We start from the raw sequence: 19,910 nt of genomic DNA on the forward strand, positions 1-19,910 counted from the left end.
TGCAGGTGTCTCATCTGCCATCAAAACCAGTGGTGCTAAAGTCGAAGATCACAGGGAACTGAGTGGGTAGTGGAATTGCTCCATTTTAACTGCTTGCCCATTCTGTTTCCACCAAGCAGACAGAGATATGGATCCACAACATAAAACCAATGCTGATTTAAGAATAATTAAGAATAAACTATTGTCTATAGGACAAAGGATTAGAGTTGGAGGAAGTAGAAATGTCACATTGTCATTCCTCTGAGGATTAAGCTGAGGCACATACTTGGGGAACACTAGAGAGTGTTTTCTCTTTTAGGTAGTTCCTCAGGATCAGGGATGACTTGCTTCTGCTCTGGTTCAATGGGTCCCCAAATGTCTGATAAGTCCAATGTGCGACTTGCAGACTGTGCCACGTGAGGCAGCTGGTCCTTGGAGGTTGGGTAGATGAATTGTTTGGAGGTTTGTGAGCTCACTCCAATGCCTTGACTTTGCCTCTGTGTGCTCCCGAGAAAGTTTCTCGATGTGCTCGTTGCCTTCCCAAATGAACCTTCTCTATTTTGATTGGTCACAAGCCAGGGCCTCCCATGAGTTGGTGGGGATGTTTGACCACTTCAGGGATGCTTTGAGGACATCCCTGAAGCGTTTCTGTTTTCCTCATGGGAGTCTCCTGCCATGACTGAGTTCCAAGCAGAGCAGTTGCTTTGGGAGTCTGGTATCAGGTGTATGAATAACATGCCCCACCCAACGGATCTGATTTTGAGTGACTAGCGCCTCGATGCTGGGCTTGTTGGCTACAGAGAGGACATTGCTGTTGGACCGCCTTTGTTGCCACTGGATTTGGAGGATCTTGTGGAGGCACTGCTGGTGGTACTTCCCCAGTGCTTTGAAGTGCCTGCTGTAGGTTGTCCAAGTCTCCAACATATATAGCAGTGTAGGCATCATTCCGGCCCTGTGAATCATAACCTTACTCTTGGGTTTGAGATCCTGATCCTCAAATACTCTTTTCCTCACTCGGCCGAAGGTTGAGCTGGCATATTGGGGGCAATGATGAATTTTGTTGTTTATGGCCCAGATTTTTGCCACAATGGAGAGGCTCTATGTCATGGTGAAAATCCCGGAGATGGACAAAAAGTCCACCCCCATCACGGCATGTTCCATTTTCGAAGGGGCTGGATAGGAATTGGGCCAGGGTTTGCACATGCGCAGTTTGCAGAGACAGCTGGCCTCCACTGAAGTGGAATTTTGGTAGGCCAGGAGTGTGAAAGCTGGAGTGTGAAGATAGAACAGGTCTGAACTTGGGGGATTCGTTTGAATAGCCAGGGTAAGGTACTCCTTTAGAGAGGTAAGGTACTCCTTTGGATATGGTCCCAGGACATCTTTGGGAGAGGTAAGGCACCCTTTGGGACAGATAGGGCATCCTTTAGGATTGTTAAGTGTGAACTTGATTATGTACTTTTTACGGACAAACTAATTGGAACTGTCAAAGAAATGACTAGCTGTCAAAGAATTTTCACGCTGTCAAGGAACTGTCAAAGGATGCTAGGTGAGTTGGCAAGGAGGAGGTAAGGGCAAAGAGTGCTGGGTGAAGGAATGTGTTGGCATGAGATGGCACTAAGTTGGCATAGGGGCTATAAAGGGCCATGGGGATGTGGGGGGCACAGGGGCCATATGGAGTGGGTGGAAGGGCAGATGGCATAGTGGGTATGAGGGGCCATGGAGGGGTGGTTTGGGGAATGAGGTGGCATAGGTTGGCATGGATGGAGAATAGGGAGTGTGTGGGTGGTGTTGGGGAAGGTGAGGGCTGTTTTTTAGGTTTTTTAAAATATTTCAACACAGTGCTGGAGCACAGAGCACAGGCCTTCCAACCAACCTGTCTCTGCACCCGGCAGCCTCCGCACTTGTCCCGGAGGTGGCGGACCCGACTTTCAATCCAGCACTGCCCCCACCCCCCCACCCCCTGGATCGAAAATCTGACCTGCGGGCAGCCAGTTTTAAAGGTCAGGTTTGCAGAGCTGGGAATTCTCCCATCACTGTGCACCTGACCCGGGAGCGAAAACCTGGTCCTACGTCTGCCTTCATCATGGCTCCCAAGATATGGAAAATGGTCCACATTTTCCAGGATCTCGCTTTTGATCTTAATCGAGTGGGAAGGAGATGGGAGCTGGTTGGAAGAGGATCTTAGTTTTCCAGGTGTTTAGTTAAAGGCCCATTTTCTCATATGCTTCGGGAAAGGAGTCGCCAATGCCTTGGAAGTCAGTTTCTGAGTGAGAGCCCACACAAGTGGCATCTGCACCCTGGAGCTCAATGGCTGAAATTGGTTTTGGATTGAAAGCAGTGTAGGTTGAACAGTTTCCTGTCTGTTTTCAAAATTGTTTCCACGCCTGTGGGTAATTTGCTGCAAGTGAGGTGTAGTATTGTGGCGAGGAAGATGGAAAAGAGGGCTGGCGCGATGACAGAGCCTTGTTTGACCCCAGTCTTCACTGAGCTATGGTCTGTGGTGATTCCATTGGTGAGGATCATAGTTTGCATGTTATTGTGGAGTAGGCGGAGGATGGTGCCAAATTTCTGAGGACAGCCAGATTTGAGGAGGATACTCCACAAGCCTTCATGGCTGACAGTGTCAAAGACTTTTGTGAAGTCAAAAAAGGCCATGTGCAGCGGCTGTGGCTGTTCCTTGAATTTTTCTTCGATTGGTCATGCAGTGAAGATCATGTCCGTGGTGCCTCTCAATGGGATAAAGCCATGCTGCGATTCTCTAATCTGGAGCTAAATGCACGAGTAACTGACCCTAATAACTGATCAGGAAATGCTTGTTCCTAACATTGAAAACTTAAAACAGAATGTGCATCATTTCATAGACCAGGAAAGGAAATACATTTTGGGTGAGACTTGTAAATTGTTCAACCAGACACTGTTTGGTGTATTAAATATTTGAACTAAGTGTAAGTTTGCTTACATACAATGCAGAGAATACGTACAATGAATAGATATGCATTTCCTGTTGTCATGATTTTTCATAACACTTTTGTGTAAACATTTATAACAGTAATTTTCCTATGTAAACTGTTGCCTGTTGCAATTGGGTGTTTTTATGGTGACCAAGGGGCATTTCTGAGTTTCTCAAGGTGGTTGAGCAACACTGGCAGTAGTTCTGTTCATCCCAGTTTTAATGTGCTTTGCCACATTCCTAGTTGGAGTTTTTGAGCTAAATAATTGGTTATATTTTTTCCTTAGTTTTAGAAACAGAAAGTCTTAAGGAAGCTCATTCTGTGAGTGAAGACGAGGCTGCATTCAACTTCATAACTGATGGCGAATTAAATGAATGCTCAATGTATCCTGGACAATTGTGCCAACATTTCTGTATCAAAACAGTGGAATCGTATGAGTGCACCTGTTTCCCAGGATATATTCTGCAAGCAGATGGACGTACCTGCAAGTCAGGTGAGAGGAATCTATATTTATTGCGGCCATTACAGCCCAAGCCTTTAGCTATATTCAATATTGCACATTTCATGGATAAATCAATTAATGTAATTAATGCCCACTTAAGAGCCTCATCCTGCAGCTGTTGGTATTCAACCAGTGGCAGGCAGAAGACTTGCTATGTGGGAAAACCAAAAAGCAAACCCTGCCAGGGTTGTTGTGGGCTTTTAGCACGGGCTGGGGTTGTCCCTTGTTCAAAGGCACTCAGTGCCTGATCGAAGGACCCGGTATCAGGAATGGGGGGTGCTATTGAGAGTTAGCCCCCTGGCCTTGCCTCCAACCTTCCTCTCCCCACCCTCTCCCTTGCGACCCACCTCCCCCCTCCCTCGCGACCCACCTCCCCCTCACCCCTCCCCCTCCCCCTCCCTTGTGACACACCTCCCCTCCCCTCGTGACCCACCTCACCCCTCCCTCGCGACCCACCTCCCTCCCTCCCTCACGACCCACCTCCCTCCCTCCCCTCGCAACCCACCTCCCTCCCTCCCTCGCAACCCACCTCCCCCTCTCCCTTGCGACCCACATCCTACAACCCCCATGCCACCATCACTCACCTGAGGCCTGCATTGCTTGGCGATCCTGGGCCATGGGTGGGTGAGTGGATGCATTACCAGCAGCCACCACCACTCCTCCCCCGCCGACCCTGCCCCACCCTGCCCTGACCCGCCCCGCCCCCAGTCCCCAGTCCCCAGTCCCCAGTCCCCAGTGGCACTCTGGGGGGTGGGATTCCTGCCCCAAGGGTCCTTGTTCCCAAGGAAGGGCTGCTGCTGCCCAGTTAAATGCCTAATTGGCACAATGCGGTGGGCCTTCCTGAGAGGAGGCAGCATGGGGCTCTTGCTAGTGGGCGAGACCACTGTTGCCTCCATTAAATACCGCCCTGTAAAATTACGCTGTTCTGTTACCTCCTGTTCTCCATTAGGAAGTAAATGACCTAACTTGTCGGAACAAACAATGAACCCTTGACTGGTTTATATATCTGTGCTCCACTGATGCTTGGTTGGACAAAGGACCTCATCCTAGGGGTATTGTCAAGAGTTTATAGTGGAGATTGGTTGTAGATCACATTGATGCATGTAGAATAATTCAATGATGTCTTCTTTTGTGAAGTGTATCATCCACCAGGCACTGCTCTTTTGTTAAATAGAGCTAAGAAGGCCTTATTCTACATATTCTGATGTGGGGGAACAGGAGGGTGAGTGTCCTGCTCCTCCTGTACTGCCTGATTTAAATCAGCATTAATGAAATGGTAATGATGGAAAATAAGATATGTAACATTGTTATATTAGTAACTTATAGCAGGCATTTTTGCCATAGGGCAGAAGTGACATCAGAAAATTGGGCAGGCGGGTGAAGATCCGATGATCTGAGTTTAGAAGGCTGAGAGGAGATCTAATTGAGGTATATAAGATGCTAAAGGGGATAGACAAAGTAGAGGTGGAGCGGATGTTTCCCCTTCTGGGGCATTCTAGAACGCGAGGCTATAGTTTTAGGCTAAGGGGTGGTAGATTTAAATCAGAGATGAGGAGGAATTACTTTTCTCAAAGGGTCGTGAATCTGTGGAATTCACTACCTCAGAGTGCAGTGGATGCCGGGACGCTGAATAAACTTAAGGAGGAGATAGACAGATTTTTAATTAGTAATGGGTTGCAAGGTTATGGGGAGAGGGCGAGAAATTGGAGTTGAGGCCGAAATGAGATTAGCCATGATCGTAATGAATGGCGAGGCAGGCTCGAGGGGCTGAATTGCCTACTCCTGCTCCTAGTTCTTATGTTCTTAACCCCACTTTCTCCCTGGTTACCCAAAAATCGCAAGGCATAAGTCAGAAAATGTAGGCTTTACTGTGTGCTTTTATTAACGTTAGCACACTTTTGCTTATTATCCTCTCCAAGATTTAGACTGCGTGAAGATACATACTAACAAGATTAAGATTTGTACCATGGCCAGACAGATGGTTACAATTGGAGATTTTTGTTTTGACTTAGTAATTGCCTTTTCCTTCATACTTTACATAAGGCTAAATAAATGACATTGCCAAGAGAATGCTGTGTTATCTCGAATATCTCCACTTTGTTAGTGATTGGATTGCCCGTTGTTAATTGTAAAGGCAGATTTTGTTCTGAGTGGATGACCAATGGGAAACAGCTTGAGGCTGCCCACACACAGTGAAGAGTCCTAGCACATCAGCATACATTACAAAGAGAGGATCTTGGTATTCCAACAGAAAATGTCACATTGTTCAATCATTTCTGCAGCATGGGGTAAATTCCAACCCAGAAAGATGGAAAAACCCCTCACTCAAAAGGCATTGACTGCCAAGTAAGATACTTTGAGGCAGTTTTCTCAGCTGGCTTGAGACCATGGCATGATGTTATGAACTTGTCACTAATCCTATTGCTTTTATAGCAGGGATATGGGACTAATTAGATAACTCCGTGTCTGGCATAGGCATGATTGGCCAAAAGGTCTCTTTATGTGCTGTATGATTCTATCATAATCTAATAAGCCTTTTCAAAAGAGTCAGAAGAATAGCTAATACTGAAAATTTATATGCCAACACTTATGTAACTTCAATATGCGTGGAGGCTGGAGAGTATTTTTTGTCTCATCTGCTATTATTTATTGATGAATTGAGTGAGAAATGGGAGAAAATTATATGCCTCAGGAGAATTATCACATATTATGCTTGCACAAGTGTACGTCTTCTTAATGCTAAACATAGAGCATAAATGTATTACCTGAAATATTTTATGCAGAGCTAATTATTTGTTTTAAGTAAAGTATCTCATTTAACATAATCAAATTATCACATGTATCTTATAAATCAGTTGTAGAGCTTGAAATTATGCTGAGTCTACAATTGCCTTCAGTTCAGTAACAATGGCCTAGATTTTGCTGTTAAAATCACAAGGAGGCTAATGGCACATATTGTTATTTATGTACAAATTATATAGCAACTTCATGTGAGGGGCAGGTGTGTGGTAAAGTGTGAATGCTCAAAAGCTACTGTCTGAGTTGTTGCTCCACTGTTAGCTTCGCGAAAATGGTATTTTGCAAACTGACTCACAATTGAAGTGCATTGGACAGTATAAAGTTGTTGTATTTGCGCAGTAGATATGAACTTAACTTGCCACAAAGAGTTAAATCCTGTCCATTTCACTCTTTAAACAATGAGATCAGTCTTAATTACCACCGAAAAAATTTTTGGCAATGAAAATTAACCATTAAACTGATTCACTTTCCTTCAGGTTTTAATTATTGTTGGAGATCTTAAAAATATATAATTTAGAATTTTTTTTTAACTTTCCCTTTCTGTCTTTTTCTTCTCTCTCTTCATCTAATCTTTCTTCCCTATCCTTATTTCTCTTTCTGTACCTGATTTGGCACTGAATTAACCCGCTCTAATTTAGATTTCCTTCTCAGTTCTTGTGCTGTAAATTTCACAGTCCACCAATGTGATTGGTTAAGAATTTACATAGTTGCTTTCCCTGTGAACTTAACTTTTTGATGCTTGGTTTTCCTCACTGTGATATTAGTAGCTCATAATTTCAGCAGCTTGTCTTATAAAAAATATTAAAACCTAAATGTGCAGGGGCAAGTCTAACTGTTGACAAATGCCATTAATTTCCCTGCCTCAGCAAATTATGGTCCATTAATACATATAACCTTACTTCTGAGGAGGTAAATCAAGGTTTCACCAGTGTCAGGCCTTAATGGCAGGTCTGCAAATTATTATTTTTTTACAACAAACTCTCTGCCAACTCCTGAAAGTGGTACCCAGATAAAGGAATTAAACTGAGATGCTGAAATCAACTCAAAGCCAAATTATTCTTGCAGAGTATTTAGTGTAATGTTTGAAGGGCTGCAACATCCTCCATTTTAACTCAGTGTTTCACTAGATGGCCACCTTTGAGGTAGTACTGTCCCATTTCCACAAGGCAGTAGGCCTGAGAACTCAGTTCAGCGAGTGCTCCTTAGTGTGGTTATACTCGGGTGGGTGTCAGGGTGGTGGGGGGTTGGAATGTAGTGAGTGCAACCCAGATCTTCAGCTATTTCTAATTTACATAGATGATTTGGATTCAGAAGCTCAATGCAAACATGGCCAAATTTGCAAATGCTGCCAAATAAGGATGGAGAGTTCAATAAGGAAAAATGGCTTAGCAATTATAGAATGGGTTAAACAAATTATTTGGGGCAGAATGACAGCTGATGAAATATAATAGAAGGAAATGTAAAGTGATACAGATAGGAAGGAAAATAAATGAGATGCTATAACTAGGAATGAAGTTGAAAGTGACCTAGGAGTCTAAATTGAATTGACATTAAATATGTCCAATAAATGCAGAACACCAATGAACAAAGCCAATACAATATTGGTCTATATAGGTAAAGGAGTAGAATATAAATCAGAGGAGGTAATGATCAAAATAAGTAACCCTCTGTGAAGATTGCACCTTGAATATTTTATCCAATTTTGATTGCCAACAAACAAGAGAAATGTTTAAGTGCTGGAAGTATTGCAGAAAAAAGCCATAATACTGATGCCCAGTATCTGGGTTTGAGTTATCAGGAAAGAATAGATAGACTTGGGCCAGAATTTTACGTCCCATGGGCCCAACCCGAAAGGGCGTGAAATAGCGCAAGATGACATCGGATGAGTGTCCCGATGTCATCACGCACTCGCACAATATTTCGCCCGGCGGGCACGTGCAGCAGTTGGAAGCACGCCCGCCAAGAAATAAGTGGGCAATTAACCCAGTTAAGATGCAATCAACAGGGATTTTATGTGGCCCGTCCACATTTACGGTTGGCGGACGGGCTTTTCTCCCAGGCGGCATTCACATTTTTGCTCAAACCTCGATCCAGGGCGGGATGAAATCCCCAAGGGGAAATAAAATAAAAAGAGGTATCTGTGGACTGTTTTTTTATGAGGTATTCTTTCAGGTGCCTGATTGTGCTGCATTGACATATTTTCCAGCATTTTTGTCGTGTCCTTTAGTCTGTGGAGGTCTTTAGCTCCCTGGGGCAGCTGTCTGCCTTCAGGGAGCTCTCTCGAAGCACTTACCCGCACTCTTGGTCTACATCAGTGTCTGCCCTCTTCCTGCCCCCACCACCCTGGCAGCACTGAGCATCTCAGCGCACATTTCATGCTGGCCGGCTGTTAATTGGCCAGTTAGTGTGAAATCGCAGTCGGGGGGCGATCGCAATTGGTGGCCCGTTTCTCGTCTGTTCCTGGGCCTGCCGATTGCACGCGCTCGACGACCAAAAAAATTCAGGCCTTGCGGGTTTCAGTTTAGGAAGCAGCTGGCTGAGGTACCTTATAGAGTTATCAAAATTGTAGGGTTATGAAAAAGACATTAAGCCAAAATATGAGTCGAACTTGTGGACACAGGTTCAACTAATAAAAGGCAATTGTAAGACTGATATCAGGAAATTCTTCTTCGCACAAATAATATATTCTACATACGTGGAATATATTTCCAGATAGAGTAGTGGAGTTAAAAACAGTGAAACCATTGAAAAAAAAATTATGGGACGGTATATTGTGTGGTGGGAGCTGGGTGGGCTGGAAGGGAAGAGTCTTTATGGATGGCTAGTGTACCATGATCTTTAATTAACCTGTGAGTGAGCCAGTGTATTGTTTGTTGGGCTGATGTAGAGAGTAAACTGTGAAGCCAATTCAATAAACCTTAATGAAAACTCTCATTATGCACAGAGCCCCTCTTTGGTTCACTTAGTGCATCAAATTTCAAATGAGCTCACACAATTTTGGCTTGCTTTACTTTGTAATTTCCCTCTTTACTCACCTGGAACAAATCATCCATAGAGCGATATTATTCTTGTTCTGTAACAATGAGCTTTGTTTTCTACATAATTCCCATCCATGTTTTAAACCCTGCACCATTTTACCAGAATCCTTTGTTTTTTCGTGATCTAGTTACCTGTATCATATAGAAGATCTTTGATATCCATTTTGCCCAAGATAGGCTGGTATGAATGTAGGATTACTACGCATGTAATGGGCACAATGGGGGAGAAAGGGACAAGTCTATTGCTGACACACTTTAATTCCCAATATATTTTTAACTTCTAACTTAATGAGGGTGATCTTAACCCTATTGATTGGCGTGCTCAATTTTAAATCTGTTTAATTGAATGGGTTTTGAATGAGTTAAAACCCCGTCTTATGAATGGGCAGTTACAATCGACTGAGTTACTTACTTGCCAATGTTCCACCTGGACTTTGCCATTGTAACCAAGGCACCTGCCTGAAACCGATAGGGTTCATCTATAAATATTCAGATCAGTGTCTGATGATGTCATTGAGCCCTGGCTGCAATTTTAACTTTGGCCTGTGTAGGGAAGCCACTGCAGCTTTCCTGTCACTTGAGAGGAAGGTCAAAAGAGACCCAATTAAGGTAAGCTCCTTTTTTTCACTTTCCTTGTAGTTCCAGGAGGAAGAGGGATACTCCTGACTGCAAAGGGAAGTTTAAGCCTCTCCCAGCCTGGGCTCCCACTTCTTTTCTAAAACCCTCCTTTAAACACCCCCTTGCGATATATTTTCCAGCCAGCAGGCATCCATCCACTGATGTTGGCTGATGGCTCCCTGCTTCCTGAACATCTGCTCCTGGCCACTTGTCACTTGCTTTTTCCTGCCTGTTTCGGGAGGGTAGCTGTCTGGGGCATGCAGTTGAGGTGTGGGAGTTAAAATTACTGAAAACTGGTATGTTTGACGTTTGCCATGCCCCCTAGTTTCCAGTTAAAATTCCACTAGTGATATTGCTACCAAATCTGTACCACTGAGTAATGAACAAAATTAGTACAGTGGAGCAAAAGACGAGAAGTCCCATAACCTCCAGGGCTATGGACTAGGTGCTGGAAAATGGACTTTGGCTCGCGAGCTCATTTCTCAGCTGGTGCTGACATGATCAGCAGAGTAACCTGTGCCGTAAACTTTTCTACATTTTCTAAATATCTGAAAAGGAGAGATGTGGGGAGAGGGCGGGAGAATGGCAGTATGTGAATTGCTCCTTAGGAGAGCCAGCATGGACAGGATGGGCTGAATGGCCTTCCTCTGTGCTGCAATGATTCTGTGGTACTAATTTTAAATGTTAATTTTCTTGATAAAGTTGCTGATATGACATATCATAGAACATATTTTAAAGTTTGAAATTTATAGTGTGGTGAGATGTTAAGATAGTATTTATTTCATTGCCTACGTGTCCATACTTTGATACAGAATACGAAGATGAGGAAAACATTTTCACGGAGGCAAAGGCTACTCAAGTATCACAAACTCAAACATCTGTTGAAATGGATCGCTGTGGAGGTATGATTGTATCAAGAACAATATCTTCAAATTCACACTTAGAAGCAATGTTGCTTAAAAAGGGGTATATTGGGTCACACCTTGCTTAATAGGTGTGACTACTGTTTCATGTATTAGGATTTAAAATGTATGCAGGGTCTAAAGGAAATATGTATTAAAAACACAAGCCATGGCAGAAGCAAAAATGGGTTTGTACAAGTCACAAAAAGCCATTGAAGAAAGTGACACTGCAATTTGGAATATCATCTTTTTTCTTCCATAACTTAGGGTTCTATTTAACCCCAGAGATGGGTGAATGTCTCTTGTCTCATGCAAATGTTAACAATTCTGAACTAAGTTGGTTTGTACCCCATTGTTTCAGTTCTTACAGCATAAAAACTTCCATCGAATTTAGCAATGGGCAGGATAGCGAGCATAAGGAAATGTTATGCTGGTGTTTTGTGTGCTGTGGTGGATGGAAGGGAGCTTAAAGTTTCTGGGCTTCATCCTAATGCCGCAAAAGGTGAAAAAGAATGAGCTTCTCAGCACTGCAACTTTCCACATTTTATTTTGAGAAGTACACTTTCTCCCTTGTCATCTCTCCCTCCCCATTCCCTACCATTTAGCTGAAAGAAACAGACCTGAACGTTTAGTACCTGGGTGTGAAATTGTTATTTCTGTTATTGGAATGAATACGTATGATTATCATTGTCAATGGCAAACATTAAAAAATATAGTTCTCATGATGGTCAAATCATAGAGAAAGATTCAAACCAAATTTGAAGTGCATGCAAAAATGGAATAAAGAACTTTAAAAGGCTGCTTTTAACTGCCTTTCATCTGACAAGAATAGTGTGATGCAGGCTCTTAAATTAGAGGCAGCATTCTTCCTCTGTGTTGGCATGACACTCATGGATATATGAAAGTTGGGATCCTTACACTTAAATAGGGCCTAATGCAATTATAAAATGCAGCAGCAAGACCCATGGCCAGTGCAAGGCGCAAAGAGAAGTGCCAGGCCCAGTAGAGGTCGGAGCAAGTAAGATTTTCTTGGTTCTCTTGTGGGCTAGACTTAGCATGTGTGCTTTCCCAGGTCCAACAATGAAGTCTTGGGCTTTCCTGCCAAACCCCCTCTCCTTTCTCCTTCTTACTGAGCTGAAGACTGAGCCTGTGGCTCTCTGCTGGCAATCTTCTGCCACCCTGAAATCCCACTCCTGACCACTGACAGATACAGATTCCCATCAAAATCAGGCAGGAGACTTATTTAGTTTTCTAAGAGGTTCAGTCCCCCCCCACTTTGGCCAGGTAAGCTTTGATGGCTTATCCTGCCGCTCCCATGCTGATGTCACACCACAAGATAAAGTCAAGAACTCAAAAGTACATGAGTTTACTCAACCTATCTCCAAAAGTCCCGATACAATTGTACACATAATCACACAACACTGCTGGTCAGAAATTGCTAGTGTGGCATAATTGGGCTATAGTAAGAGTGTGCAGCAATACACTATACATCTCTCCTAACAGAGGAAAGGCCTCCTTTAAGGAATTCTGATAACCTTTGGAGTTTACTTGGATACATTGTCTGTTTTCTCCCCCAAGTTTAACTAGAAGTTCTTTCTTACAGATGCCAGTCCATGCATGCACTACTGCAAACAGGTTGGAGAGGATATTATTTGTTCCTGTTTCTCTGGTTATAGATTGATGACAGATCAGTTCTCATGTGAAGGTAAATGCATGTTTACATCCTGCAGAATATAAAAGATAATAGGACCTTTGGCTAGTTTGATGTCAAGTTATTATATTTGAATTTCTTTGCTGGGGGTTGTAAAGGCAGATTGTATGTTATGAACAAACATTGTACAGACATTTTATGCTTTTGTATATAATTATTTAATACTGTAATTTTAAAAAATTGTGTGCCATCATTTACTGATTATAGATGTGAATGAATGCATAATGGACTCACACAACTGTTCAAGAGAAGAATCCTGTGTGAACACCCAAGGATCATTCCAGTGTATCCCTGCAAAGATCTGTGAGGATGGCTTTATCCGAAATGCGAATGACAAATGCGTTGGTAAGAACAGAATACCCGTTGCTTGTCTTCTTCAAACTGTTGTCTGTTGCTTATTTACTTATCAGGATTGAAGTCTATAGCTGCTGTTCCACATGGGATTAGGTACATCTGATTAAGACACAGCCATCCAGAATTTCTGCAGGGACTGTCCCAATCTCTTGCTGTAACTTTGGCGGAAGATCAGTGAAAGCTTGGAGGAACAGTTTTAAAATAGCTTTTATGGTCCTGGTAACGGGTAGGTTTCACAGCTATGTTATGTCAGGAGGTGTGGAGATTTTGAGCACTCAACAGCGACTCTACCCCAGAAACATTTTATTGTAGGATTTCTACATTACAGTAATGAGTGTTCTTAAAAAGTATATCCTCGGCTATGAAACAAATGTGGGATGTCCTGAACTTGTTAAAGACTGTATGGATGGTCAGTGTTGGAGGGTGGAGGAGGGGAGAGGGGAAATCAGAGACCTGGTGATAGGGGGTGGGAGCCTCATGATGATATTGGAGGTCTTGGCTTAAAGGTTATTGGGGGCTGGGTTGTCGGGGGGTGGATACCCAATTATGGATGCTGCTCAAGCAGGCATTCGTATTCAGGAGGTGAGTGTAAAAACACACACCTCCTGAATCCGCCAAGTCCTCACTTAGAACAGGTTGGTCACCTTCATACTTTCCGACTGGAAATGGGCAGGATGGAGGTGAGTTCTCAGACTTTAACATCAACACGCACCACCACTGAACCCCTCCCCCCGACACCCATGCATCCCCAGCTCCCTACTCCTCTCTGCAACCCCCAGCACTCCTGATTCCTCTCCCCACAACCCACAATCGAGGCTCCTCTGTCCCATCCCACTGGTATCCACTGGTTTTCTGCTTCCCCACCCCATTGGCACCTCTGGCTTCCCCACCCCACTGGCACCCCTGGCTTCTCATCCCTACTGGCTCCATTCCGCTACCCAACTCCGCCCCCATGCTCCAGCTTCTCCTGACGCCACCTCCCCCCACAAGGTACAGGGGAGGGAGTTGCTGGCGATGTTGGTGAGGTAGTGGACAAGAGCTGGAGATTGGGAGAGGAGCTGGTAGTACCTGGGGTGCTTGGGGCAGGGAAGAGGGTAGCCATGGCTTTGTGGGGGAGTGGGTCTGGAGGTGCGGGGTTAGGGGAGGTGGAGCTGGGTGACATTAGTGTCCAAGGGATAGACCCTGGCAAACTTTTAAAACTGTTCTAAGAGTGTTACAAATATTTGTAAGTCTATAACAATTTTAAAAAGCATCATAACTGTTCAAAAATATTAAAATCATTCATAAAAACTTACCTGTCTCTGAGCTGAAGACTGACCTTAAGGGGCCATGACCTCAGCTCATGATGTCATAGAGGGAGTGGCTTCGTGTCAATGCACTGCACTGGAAGCCCTCACTGCTTGTCTGAACGGTACCCCTGCTGCGGAAGAAGAGGAAGTTCTCCTTGCGGCTCTGAAGAAGGATCATACGGACTTGAAACGTTAACTCTTTCTCTCTCCACAGATGCTGTCAGACTTGTTGAGTTTTCCCAGCAATTTTCTGTTTTCATAAGTATGGATTCTTTTGGGCAGTTAGCAGCAAATGCCACAGCGTCACTGCTCAGAGGGACGTCCGGGCCTCTAGCTGCACACCATCCCCATAGCTGTGATTCCTTTCCAATGCAGTAACGGCAAACATTTCTCGGAATCAATTGACTGATCAACTTATAGTTGATAAAATTGGGAATAAGTAATGATCACCTCACAAGTGAAAACATGTAGCATATCCCAGTCAGTCATTTAATACTCTTGCTACACAACTTAATTAAAAATATTGCTAAACGAATCAATTTTTATTATTCTTATGAGACCGCACATTTTATATGTCAATCAATCAGGAATATTAGGAGTGCAATGGATGTTTTAATAATTTGAGATAGCTTACAGCTCCTTCAGTGGTAACTGTTCACTTGAAAATTCACCAAATACAGATTAATCATAAGCGCAGTTAATTTAACAGAAAATAAATGTATTTGAATGAATCCTTAGCTACGTTGGCTTGATCATAAACTTATTGAAAATTTATTGCAGCAGCTGAGCAGTAATAAAACCAATGCTTATCACTTTGCTTGCGTACAGATTGAATTGCAGCATAACCTGCTAAATAAAAGAGGCACATTTGTAATTTGCATTGATACAAAAATGTGAAGGAGATAATTCTCTTCACAAGTACTCTGGTAAAAATGAATTTACAATATTGCTGTAATACCAGATGGGTGTTTAAAAATATACACTAGTCTTAAGATGTCTGCCATATGGGGAATGAGTACCAATGTTTCATTACTTCATAGATTACTGAACAAGAATCAAATGTAGTTAGAACTTGGGTCTGGAATTAGGTCACCATTTGTGGGTGTTAGCTTGTCCAATAACTGGCAACTTAAACAGATTTACATTTTTGTGTCATAGTAGAATTTATTATTACACAAGTTGCTGTTTCTTACTGCAGGAAAGAATCATATCCGGGCTTCTAGTGGGATGGGAAAGATAGAGTGAATTAATTTCAGTTGTTGAATCTATGAGCCTACTAACATGAGGGTACTTGTTCCAGTATATGTAGACAAATAACTGTGACCTCACGGGGAGGGAAATAAAAATGTTTCCACGTTACTCTGGCCACCCATCTGGTTTTAATCATCTTGGTCTTGGTATTACAGCAGTATTGCAAAATCATTTTACCAAAGAAACTGAGAAGGGATTCATTTGCCTCATTGTAATTTCAACTCAGCTAAGTTCAATTACTGCAGATTGCAAACATGTTTTTTTTTACCAAGTGAGTTATGCTGCAATGCAAATCACAATTCTGTGGTTGTTTCAGCTGCAGAATGAGAAACGCTTTCACTTTTATTTGTACTGTGGCACTATGAAGTAATTCCCAGTATTGCTTTCTTTCTTTCCAGCACAAGGTCATTTTGAACAAAGCAAATTAAGCATAGCAAACCCATAAGCATTTGTCAGCACCTGACTTTTACATAGCTTACATTAGACATGCTATTTGCAGAGTACAGAAGGCCCTTCTCAAAACCATACACAGTAAGCCATATGGAAAAATGCTACCAACATTTCCTTATTTTACAAATTGCTGAATAAGAATTAAATGTTTTGAGGTTTAAGTATGACATGTGAATATGCTAAAAATAACTTGTCCAATTTTACCTATTTGTGCTTAGTGCAAAGAATCAATGAATCGAAGTTTAATGTCTTTCATTTTTATTTTCTGCTTTTCTTTGTCAGACTGGCAATCATATATAATTCCACAATCAAGTCTGTGGCTCACTCCATGCCCAAGCTTATTATTACTGTATTATCTGAAGTTGTTCTGTAAACAGCCTGAACAGATTTTAGTGCCAGATGGCTGCTTGCTGAGCCCTTGCTGACTGCTGCAGTCTTCAGATTTGGAAATAATTGGATATTTTATTATATTCGTTCTTGTTCTGTGTACGCCTCAATTTATTTCTTGACTAAATGTTGATTACTTAAGCATATATTCCATGTGCATGCACACAGAAAAACACTCGTGCATGTATGTGCGCACAATAGGTGTGCTGTGGAATAATGGTAAAAACTAGTTGATTTGGATTTTATACGTGCAAAAAAAGTTACCATAGGAAGTAACTTTCATGGAGTTGTAGCACCAGAAATGGAAACCTCTATAGACTAAATCTTTTACAGCCTGTTGCGTTTAGTTTCTAAAACACAGCCTGACCCATGAGCTTATCTTTTACAGTCCATTTAGCCAGATTCGTATTGTTCAATGCCAAACTGTAATATGTTTAAAAAGTACCCAGTTGCTGACTTAGAACTACACAAAACTTCCATTTGAAACTAACAACAACATGTGAATCATGCAAAAGCTGCATAGCATGCGGAGAGAGGTTTGCAGCATTCATGCAGTATGCTGTTTATACAGCTGCTGTATCCATCTGAAACCATAGACAAATGAGTACTGGATCCTCCATCACCAACGCACCTTTACCTGTTCTTAAATATTAGATTTGATACGGTTTATGGCTTGCACATAAACGGATTCCACATTTATTTTCTCATGAATGGATTTATTTATAAGTTTAGAAATGGAAATACGAGAGTCAATAATTTAACTTTGTGACAGTTATGCTTTGTAATGTTTTCCTGCAGATATTAATGAGTGTTTGTTGGAGTCCCAGAACTGCAAATTTGGGGAAACCTGTATTAATACAGTTGGTTCCTTTAGATGCCAGAAAACGATTATTTGTGGAACAGGCTATGAACAAGTGGATGATCAATGCCAAGGTTTGAAATTAGTCTGAAGTACTTTGACGTTTAGAATTCCTAATCTGTTGACTTTTTGTGTTGAATGCAAATATATATTCACCATGTGTGGTAGTGTAGTGGTTATTTACTGGACTAGTAACCCAGAGGCTTGGACAAATAATCCAAAACATTTGCGTTCAGTCCCATCATATCAGTTTGAGAATTTGAATTCAGTTTCAGGTCTTATTGCCATATGACCTAGAACACCACTTGGCGGAAGCACTGAGGATACTAACAATGTACTCTGGGGACTGCAATGCCCATTTCCAAGAGTAGCTTGATAGCATTACCACTGCTCGAGTACTGAAGGACATAGCCCCCAAGGCGGGACAAGCAGGAGGGAAAAACCTATGTGACTCATTAATCTACCTGTTGCCGATACATCTGTCAGTGATAGCATGGTAGGGTGGCAACTGCGCAGTCCTTGTGGAGACTGTGTCCTATCTTCACATTGAGGTCACCCTCCATCATGTGTGCATGGCCACTGTGCTAAATGGGATAGATTAAGAAAAAAATCTAGCAGCCCAAAGCTGGGTTTCCATTGTTACAACCAGGTGAGAAAGGGTGAGCTTGCTCCCCTCTGTTTAACCTCCTCAGTTGGCCACAACAAAGGTTAAGTTTCCTTTTTATGAGGACATGCCTTTTCCAAATCAGAATGCATTTACCTGTTTAAGCTGTGAGCAATGCAGAGCCAATCAAACAAGGTTTTTTTAGTTAAAGAAAGAACAAATTTATTAACCATTAAACCCAAGAAAAATAATAAAAATGTGATGTCAAGCCTTTGGTCCTCATGAAGACACACACACACCCCTCCCCCACTGAAATAAGGGATTTAGAGTCCAAATTTAAAAAGATAAAATAATATACAGTTGAGTGTCCTTTGATTGTCCTTGAGGCTTAGATTTTAAACGCTGTGGCTGATTTAAGTTAGTTGGTTTCTTGGGTGCAATCAGATGTAGAAGATATAGCAATTATTAAGAGATCTCAGGCAGGTTTCTACTAGAGTTGGCTTCTCAAACTGGACAACACTCTCATTCCAAAAGAGAGAGAGGCAGAGAGAGCAGCCCCCAGCCTGTTTCCTCTGCTGAAGACTTTCTTGTCTCCACCTGTGTCACTTGCAATCTCTCTCAAGTGGTTGGGCAGCCTTGACTTGGAGTACTTCACCCATTGTGTATTTCCATGAGGTTAAGGATGTGTCTGTCCCTGGCATTAAATTTCTCCACAGGTCAAAGGGTTATGGTCGGTATAGACTGTGCCTCCCTGCATCCACTTCAGACATAAATCTCAAAGTGTTTGAGAGCCAGTAATAAACCTAGGGTTTCTTGTTCTACTGTGGAATACCATTTCTGATGTTTGTTTGGTTTTTTGGAGAAGTGCCCAATTGGCCTCTCTATTCCTGATTCGTCTTCCTGGAGGAGAATAGCCCCTACCCCAAGGTCACTAACATTGATGGCTGCTTTAAATGTTTGATTAAAGTCTGGAGCTGCTAGCACTGATTTGTTTATTAAAATGGCTTTCAGCTTCTCGAAAGCTGCCTGGCGTTTCTCGATCCATACTACTTTTGCTTTTTTCTGTAGTAGGACTGTCAGCGGGGCAGCCACTGTGCTGAAGTTTGGGACAAACTTGTGGCAGAATCCACATATCCCTAAAGATCTCATGATTTCCTATTTTGTTGTGGGAATGGGAAACTGTACTACTGCCTGTACCTTTTTCAGCTGTGATATTGTTTTGCTGTTGACATGACAGCCTTTGCTTTTTCCTGTGGTCTGGGGCGTAGTTCGTTTCCCTCCCCAAGCTTCTTTGCTACTCTATACCGGCCATGGAACCGGGCTTTTGGGGGATCACCCAGTATTGGTATGAGCATTAGCACGTAGGCTGAAAGGTTCGGGCCCAGATATGTTTGTCTGCCTGTTTCTCATGGCTGTTTGGGAGATTTTTAAGTGTTCTTGAGCCACATCACAGGCTCTCATGAGTTGCTCATGGAACATGGTTACCGTAGTCTTACATGGAGGCTTCTTCTGTTCTAACAATCTCTCCTTGATTAGTTTCAGAGGACCTCTCACTTGGTATTCATAAACCAATTCAAACAGAGTAAAACCAGTGGGTTTTATCATTGGGTGAGTCTCTGGTAGTGACAGAAGAAAACCCCGTCCTTTATCCCAGTCATGGGGGTACAAGTGGCAGTACGTCCTGATCATTGTTTTTAGGATCTGGTGGTATCGTTCTAGAACCCCCTGTGACTGTGGGTAATACGTTGAGGTCTTCAGCTGGGTCACAGCCAGGGGCTGAATTTTGACCCCCGTTGGGGGTGGGGGGGGGCGGGGTTGTGTGGGGGTGGGTGGGAGCGAACGCGAACCCGATTGGTGCCCCCGATTGGGTGTGTGCCGCCATTTTACGTGGGCTGGCCTTTTCAGCGTGACGCTCACCCGGAAGCGCTGAACACTTCCTGTGCGAGCGGTGGGGTGGGGGGGTGGGACTCTCTGAGTCGGGAATGCGCTCTTTCACACTTGTGCGCTAGGAGCGCAGAAATCTGATTTGTTTAAGTTTAAAATTTTTAAATAAAGTATTTGAAAACTTTTAAAACATGTCCCCTCATGTGACAGTGTCATGTGAGCTGGGGCATATCAATGATTTTTTAAAAAAAAATTTTGTTGAATTTTTAAACACTTCATGAAACCTCTTCCCGCCCGTGGATGAGGTTCCATGAAAAATGCGAAGGCCGCCT

General features: G+C 42.9%; 1 protein-coding gene across 1 annotated transcript in view; it reads left to right on the top strand.

Moving 5' to 3' along the window:
- fbln2 (fibulin 2) overlaps window positions 1-19,910 on the top strand; it is a 197,464-nt gene that overhangs the window by 135,499 nt on the left and 42,055 nt on the right. Inside the window, exons 9-13 of the mRNA XM_078543464.1 lie at window positions 3,217-3,423; window positions 10,700-10,789; window positions 12,393-12,494; window positions 12,708-12,845; window positions 17,030-17,164. Of these exons, the coding sequence (XP_078399590.1) occupies window positions 3,217-3,423; window positions 10,700-10,789; window positions 12,393-12,494; window positions 12,708-12,845; window positions 17,030-17,164 (672 nt within the window). The remainder of the gene's footprint in view (window positions 1-3,216; window positions 3,424-10,699; window positions 10,790-12,392; window positions 12,495-12,707; window positions 12,846-17,029; window positions 17,165-19,910) is intronic.

The sequence above is a fragment of the Cetorhinus maximus genome, chromosome 6, assembly GCF_964194155.1.
Source record: "Cetorhinus maximus chromosome 6, sCetMax3.hap1.1, whole genome shotgun sequence".
NCBI classification, from domain to species: Eukaryota; Metazoa; Chordata; class Chondrichthyes; order Lamniformes; family Cetorhinidae; genus Cetorhinus; species Cetorhinus maximus.